The sequence below is a fragment of the Halichoeres trimaculatus genome, unplaced genomic scaffold (genome assembly GCF_033239565.1).
Source record: "Halichoeres trimaculatus isolate MK-OKI-2021-1 unplaced genomic scaffold, fHalTri1.1 fHalTri1_scaffold_17, whole genome shotgun sequence".
Classification (NCBI taxonomy): Eukaryota; Metazoa; Chordata; class Actinopteri; order Labriformes; family Labridae; genus Halichoeres; species Halichoeres trimaculatus.
The window spans coordinates 28,838,436-28,845,518 of NW_027437195.1; the positions used below are offsets into that span (position 1 = coordinate 28,838,436).

Sequence of the window (7,083 nt, forward strand, 5' to 3'; positions counted from 1 at the left end):
TGTCAGACCAGAGGATGCAAAAGAAACAACTTTTTTACTCTTTATGTCGTAAATATTCAAAGTAAACAAATTATTCAAAAAAGCTCTCTGTCTGAAAACAGTTTTCACATGAACAGAAGTCAGAAGTTGCTTTTTAAATCCACAACTTTCTTATTTGATTCTTGGCAGGAACGGTCCCCAAAAAGTTGAACTATTCCTTTAAATGTTGCCCCTGAAGCCACTTTGACTGCTGGGAAAACAAACGTTGAGTTTACCAAAAAAAAAAAAAGTCAAAGTGGTTGAAGAAAAAAAAACAAATGAGGATAAAGTCTGACCTCTCTCATGTGTCTTCTCTGTCTCCCGCCAGTCGCCATGTACCTGGGGATCAAAAAGGGGAAAATAAAGACGGTAAACCCCGCTCCCTCAGATTCACTTGGAGTATGAGGACCACCAGCTCCATGGAGCCCTGCGACATCATGCGGGAGATTCGCAAGGTGCTCGACGCCAACAACTGCGACTACGAACAGCAAGAGAGTTTCCTGCTTTTTTGCGTCCACGGGGACGGGCAAGCCGAGAACCTGGTGCAGTGGGAGATGGAGGTTTGCAAGCTGCCCCGTCTCTCCCTCAACGGCGTCAGGTTCAAACGGATATCCGGATCATCCATCGCTTTCAAAAACATTGCTTCCAAAGTTGCCAACGAGTTAAAGCTATGAACAAAAGGGTTAAAAAAGTCTACATATATATATCTAGAAGTATTTAAGCTGTACAATCATCCAAGTAGCAGTTTCCAAATGTCTCCTTTTTTTAAACAAAATACAGAGTATGTATTGAATATTACAATGTATAGATTAAGGCTTTTGGCAATAATCACTGATTACCTACTAATATCTCAGTCTATTCTGGCCACACGGGGGCGACATTAACGAGTTGAATATGATTTGTCATGCTGTGAATGTGGACAAAAAAACATTTCTAGTCTTATTTATTTCTTTCTTTCTCCTCGAAAAAGAAAAAAATGACGTAGCGTTTTTTGTTTTCAGTGTAAATAATGTATCCTACTTTCAAGATGGCTTCACTGCAATACTCCATTTTGTTTTTTTGTTTTTTTGTTTTTTTTTCTTTTTGTATTTCGGGTCACTCATGTCTCAATTAAAGTGTCTGTCAACTTGAACGTCCCGTCTCACACTGATTCTTTTGTAACTGGACACGTTAAACGCCTGGATATAAAAACGTTTGCTTCACTCACTGCTGCCTGTTTGACGTCTCATTACAGCGTTTACGTTTGTTCAGAAGCTTTAAAAAGAAAAGTTTATTAATGTGTGTGAACACTTCAGAAATGAGAACACCGACCTTAATGTTTTCTTTAAAAGCTGTGACCTGCACTGAGTGTGTTTGACGGTGGAGAAAGAGCTCTGCAACTTTTACCTGGACTGAAATCATCCCAGAGCCAAATAATCTACTCTACATTCACAAAAAGACAAAAAAAGTGGATGAATTCCCAGAATAGTTAAATCTAGAAATTTAACATGTATTGTCATAGTATTTATTTTTTAAGAATATGTCGAAAAAGTATAAAATTTTAAAAATTTGCAAAACCCTTTTTAAAGAATTAAAACTTTAAAAAATTGATAATTTGGAATTCAAAAAAGTTGCAAAAATTGAGGAGTTTAAAAAAATTACAAAAATTTTAAAATTAAAGTATATTAAAATTTTGAAATAAAAATATTTTAAAAAATCTTTAAAAAAAAACAAAATATTAGAAATTGAATTAAGTTGCAAATATTAAAAAAGCAACAATTTTAAAATCTAAAAAATTATGAAAGAAATCCAAACGCTTGAAATTTCTAACAGTTTCCAAAAATTAAAACAAAGTAAACTTAATAAATGTTCCAACTTATATATTTATAATGTTTATCCATAGTATTACTTGACTCATCATTTTTAGTTGTTTGCCAATGTCTTCCCACATATCAATCATGTATATTGAGCCGGCACGTTGTCAGTTAAATGAATCCATCTACACAGAATTAAAATCAGTATTTTCTTCCAGATTAGTCTTCTTGTAGATGTAGTTATCTTCCCAGGGCTGTAAAACTTGAGGTTAGCCACAGGTGCATGGAAAGTTGGTGGGCTGTTGATGTTGTAGGAGGTGATGAAGATTTAGCTCAACAAAATGTTAACACATGCCTTTATATTGTGTCAGTGTCTTAAACCATCAAAATCCTCTGTAAGAAAAATATAAACTCTTTATTTCAATATTTTTTTAAAGCTACAAGGAGCCACTGCAGAGGAGTCAAAGAGCCACAGGTTGAAGACCCTTGGTTTAGACAAATAGTGGCTGGAAAACACTGAAAGACTAAAATTCCTGATTAGTCTCACTTTATGAAAAAAACTTACCTTTAAACTAGGATTAAAAATGTTTAGGAGCATCTCTCTGCTGGAAGCAGTTTTTGGGGCAGCTTTAGTTTCCAGTTAAACATATCACATGGCACACTGGACTTCGTGTCATTTTTTCAGCTGATAGAGACACATTTCATCTCTGTTGCTTGAGTCCTACATCTCCCATAATGCAATTTACATCAACTTCCTGTGGTTTTTGCTATAGAGATGTTGCATTTCAACAGTCATCATTTCTTTAACGAGTGATACAATAAAAAAATCTTCTGTCAAAGTCTGTTGGATGTGTAAACCCAGCTGTATTAAGGAGCGTGTGTGGATTCTGGTTTATCAACACTTTAAAACCTCTTCACGTGTCATGTTTATACCACAGCTTCAGTTTCAGTTTTCTGGAGTCATCTCCTCTGACTTCAGAGACCTGTGGGCTTCCTTCCTCTGAGTGTTGAAGCAGAGGTTGGTGGGACTGTGACGTCAGTGAAGCCTACGAAGAACGTGAACCAGAACGTTTTATTTTATTTCAGATTCATCCTCATCGTACAGGAGCCGTTTCGCCTTAAATACAGAAACAAATCCAAACTGTGTAATACAGAGTGCATTCCAGGACAGAGTCAAACATTCATTCAGAGGAGGAGGGAGGAGGAGGAGGAGGAAGAGGAGGGAGGAGGAGGAGCTGGGGAGGGGTTAGGGGGGGGTTTACTTCTGGGCAGGCATGAGGTCGTCGATGGACTGGCCCTTCTCCAGCCTCTTCTCCATCTCCACCAGCAGCTTGATGCCGTCCACCACCATCTGCACCAGCTCCACCTCGGAGAAGCCCAGTCTGTCGGCGTTGGAGATGTCAAACACTCCCCCCACGGCGGCTGTGTCCACGCCACCTGATGGCGACAAGACAGACTTAACTCTCTCTGTAAAGATTTTGGTTTGGACACATGCTTTAGTTAGAAAAGAGTGAATTCAGAGCACGAACCGGTTCCACGTTTCTGCAGCCTCAGCTTCTTCAGGACCTCCTCGAACTTGGCGTGTTTGCTCATGTTGGGCAGCTTCACGTGCACACCTGCGCGCAGGCCGGTGCCCAGGTTGGAGGGGCAGGTGAGGACGTAGCCCAGGTGCTCGTTCCACATGAAAGCGTGGCCCCTGTCCTTGAACAGGCTCTCGATCTGAAACAAGAAACCAGTTCAGTCAGTCTATGAATCAGTGTAAACCGTGACAGAAACAGACGGGGGACATTTTTCATACAAACCTTAGTGAGGCCGGTGCAGAAGCGGTTGAACACTTCCCTCATGTTCCCGCCTTTCTGCATGGAGATAACGCGCAGGTGGTCCTCCTCGTTCACCCACACCAGGAATGTCTTGTTGTCGTTGTGCCTTCGGAGGAAAATAAAAACAGTTAAGTTTGAATCTGACACGACATCGAGGAATGAAAGTGAAGGTAAATTCTCACCAGATGCCGCGAGCGTCGGGCCAGTCGCGGGCCATCCCTGAAGCCAGCAGCAGAGGAGACACTGGCTTGTCGAACAGGAAGTGGTCGTCGATGAGCTGCTGCTGCTCGGCCTCCGTCATGTTCTTCAGAGCGTAGTACTTCCCCTTCAGGTCCCCGCTCAGAGAGGCCAGGGCTGCAGGAGGAGAGGACAGTCAGGTAAAAACATCATTGACATTTCACTGTTTACTGTTATTCCTCACACCACCACTAGAGGGCCCCCACTGCCATGCAAGTGAGACAAAGAGGCCTCATTCTGATTCACTGTGTCAGGCCTCATCCTCCTACACTGGTTTACAGAAAGAATCCTTCATCTGCAGCAGAGTGTGTTTGCAAACACTGGGTACAGTTAGCACAGTTAGCTGCACACACGCTGCACTGTCTTCAGTTTCCTCACCTTCGATGGAGAGCTTCTCCACGGCACGCCTCTCTCCTCGGCTGCAGTGAGGCGGCAGGCAGAAGCCGCGGACGCTGCGGCCTGTTCGGACGCGGGAGCTCAGGACGTAGTTGGGGTCAAGGTCGTCGCCACCCTTGGGAGAGAAGCATGTTGGGATCAGGTTTATACTAGAGCTGCAGCTATCGAATATTTTAGTATTCTACTGAAAATCCCATCGATTAATCGGATAAAATACATTTTTGTTGAGTTAAAGAGCAGTTATTTTTCAAATTAAAATGTTTCTCTTTAAGAAATAGGATTTTCTGATACAGCATGTCAATAAGAGCACTTGCTTTGGTAGCTCCAAAAATCTGCAAACACACTTTGAGACATTTTTTGTGCCTTGTACATCTCATCAAATGTTACGGACCCAAATGGCACCCGTTTGGTAGAATGACCCATTAGTCTCCAAACTCCAGAAAAGAAGCTAGATTTGTTGCTAGTTGCTATTTTGTATAAGATGTAGCTTGAGGGGTCTGAAAACTCTCTTAATGTGGCCTCAGCTCTATGTGAAATACCACTCTTTGATCTTTTTTAAAATTAAACGATTCCTCGAGGCGGAGAAAATTACTCGAGTAATTTTTGTAATCGAGTACCTCGAATCATTCGAGGAATCGTTACAGCTCCAGTTTATACACACAAACACAGACTTCACTGATCTGCTCCTGAACCCTCAGGGCTGCCGTACCTTCAGGTTGTCTGGGTTGAGGTCGGTCTTGTGCTTGTCTGAGGGTTTGTATCCTCCGTGTCTGTCCTCGATCACGGGGTCCAGCAGCTCTTTGAAGACATCGTACGTCTCCTCGTCTCCAGCCACGCAGCCCACGGTCATGATGAAGGGGTGGCCTGCACACAAAGAGAAACCAGGTCACGGGTGATGGTGATGACAGTGGAGCCAGAGACTTTAACACCCTCTCTAACTGAATATGCAGGTCTCAGACTGTACCAGGATTATCAACCCCTGTCTGAATCACATCATCTATGGTGAAGCCGCTGGGGGTGGCCCGCTCGATCAGAGTCTTGTATATGTCCGGGGTTAAGTACTTGGCCATGAGGTTGTTGTGCTGGCTGATATCTGGGAAGTCATTCTCAGCTGACTTCCTGCTCAGCGCCAGCTTGGCCATGCTCTTAGTGCTGAACAGAAACACAGTGGCACCTCTGGGTGGTTAGGAACATGGAGCACAGACTGCACAGACCTACACTGGAGACTGTTTGTGATATGAACGCGTGGAGGCTGCAGTGGATTATCTGCTGCAGCTCTGCATACATTATGTAACAGGAGTAATCTTTACCATAGAGCAGCGCTATCACTTTGATAATGGAGGCCTGGCTCTGCAGACTTCTCTAATTCTCTGACAGTTTATCCCCTGGGTGAAGTCACAGTGCATGGAGCTGTAAGTGTCCCCCACGCAGGACGTGAGCAGCCATTAAACGCGCCCGATCAGGAACAACAGATGGCGTTTCCGCTGAAAAGCCGCTTGTGTGTGTGTGTATGAGTGTGTGTGTGTGTTTTTACCTGGGTTATCAACCCCAGTCTGAATGACATCATCCAGAGTAAATCCACTGGGAGTCTCTTTGCTCCTCAGCCGCTCGTACATGGTCGGAGTCAGGATCTTGGCCATATGATTGTTGTGCTGGCTCAGGTCCGGGTACTCCTGGTCCGAAGCGTATTTCAGCTTCATCTTGTTGTGCGTGTTACCGAAAGGCATGGTTGATCCCTGCGACGAGGGGGTACGGAGCGGGGTACGGGGAGGGGAGGGGGTGTAAGAGACAACAATCACAAAGTGTACCCACGGAGCATCGCGTCACAGAGACCACCGTGGATTTAACGCGTTAGCTGAAGTGAGACAATGGGATTTCCTGCAGCGCACAGAGTGTCCTGAATGCACCAAACAGGTGCAAAAATGAACTGAAGATTCATTTTTTTGATTAAATATATAAAATGCATCGAATATTTTAATAATCTGAGACTACAGGAGCAGTTAGCATTAATTAATCCGTGTTAATAAAAGCGATGGTATTCCTAATCCGTCTGTGGCGTTAAAAAAATAATCTCATATTCCGGGCGACTGAATTTGTGAGTGACATAAAAGAAGGTTCCTACCTGTTGTTTTCGGACTTGTGGACTACTACTACTACCAGGGGTTGATACAAAGATCCCTATTTTACCGACCGAGGAGCTCACACACAAGCGGCGGCAGCGTCCCAGCAGCTCTCCGGTCAGCCTGATGCTCTGAGATCGTCCTTTATAGCAGATCATCTCTCCTCCCATTGGTCAGTATTTCTATTCCATTCATTCAATTGGACGCGCTCATTTGGAGGCTGTGTGGAGCAGGGGGGGGGTCCTCATGTGCACACATTTCACGACATAGTCAGCTTTTTGGGGGCAATAATTTCACCAAACATTATGGAGTTTTATGACGAATCAAAATATGTTCTGATAAAACTGATCATCAGTTAAACTCAGGGGAAACTGTTGAGAAATATTTCATATGATATGAGTCTAAGTATGAAGCTTTAATGAATCAAATTCTTAAATAGTGGTTAAATGTGCTAATATAACCATAATGGACTGATTAAATGTCATTGTACATGTGTTTGTTTCAGTAATTTGACTCTTCTGTCAAAAAATAATTATAATAAACAAATAAATAAAATGTAGACATTGTTTACACTTCATTGCACCTTATTAAACTCAAAGCATATATTTCACACTTGTTTACATCCCTTTTTGCATCTTATGCTAAACTTCTGTACATGTTAACTTTAAATGAAAATGAATATATGAACCCCAATTTGCT

At 42.7% G+C, this 7,083-nt stretch overlaps 2 protein-coding genes across 24 annotated transcripts in view; one reads left to right on the forward strand and one right to left on the reverse strand.

The window, feature by feature from the left end:
• Positions 1-1,207, forward strand: part of mark3a (MAP/microtubule affinity-regulating kinase 3a) — a 75,831-nt gene extending 74,624 nt beyond the window's left edge. For 5 of the 23 annotated variants that reach the window (XM_074691552.1, XM_074691551.1, XM_074691553.1 and 2 more), the window contains one exon: positions 347-1,205. In XM_074691552.1, coding sequence (XP_074547653.1) covers positions 347-692 — 346 coding nt within the window. In that variant the 3' untranslated portion in view covers positions 693-1,205. Of the gene's footprint in view, positions 1-346 lie in introns of all 23 variants that reach the window. The other 18 variants (XM_074691558.1, XM_074691564.1, XM_074691556.1 and 15 more) reach the window with 8 other exon arrangements.
• A 1,658-nt stretch (positions 1,208-2,865) lies between these two features.
• On the reverse strand, positions 2,866-6,569 carry ckba (creatine kinase, brain a). Its single transcript, XM_074691572.1, has 8 exons — positions 6,387-6,569; positions 5,799-6,000; positions 4,974-5,128; positions 4,247-4,379; positions 3,814-3,985; positions 3,614-3,737; positions 3,341-3,530; positions 2,866-3,248 (listed from the first exon to the last, which is right to left on the reverse strand). Exons 1-8 carry the CDS (start codon positions 6,552-6,554, stop codon positions 3,070-3,072), a joined length of 1,323 nt encoding a protein of 440 aa, XP_074547673.1. The 5' UTR covers positions 6,555-6,569; the 3' UTR covers positions 2,866-3,069.
• Positions 6,570-7,083: the final 514 nt, after the last annotated feature.

Coding starts and splice junctions, on each gene's coding strand:
- ckba (XM_074691572.1), bottom strand. CDS start 6,554: ATGGGAGGAGAGATGATCTGCTATAAAGGACGATCTCAGAGCATCAGG. Junction 4,380..4,973: donor TCAACCCAGACAACCTGAAG/GTACGGCAGCCC, acceptor TTCTCTCCCAAG/GGTGGCGACGACCTTGACCC. Junction 3,249..3,340: donor GCTGCAGAAACGTGGAACCG/GTTCGTGCTCTG, acceptor TGTCGCCATCAG/GTGGCGTGGACACAGCCGCC.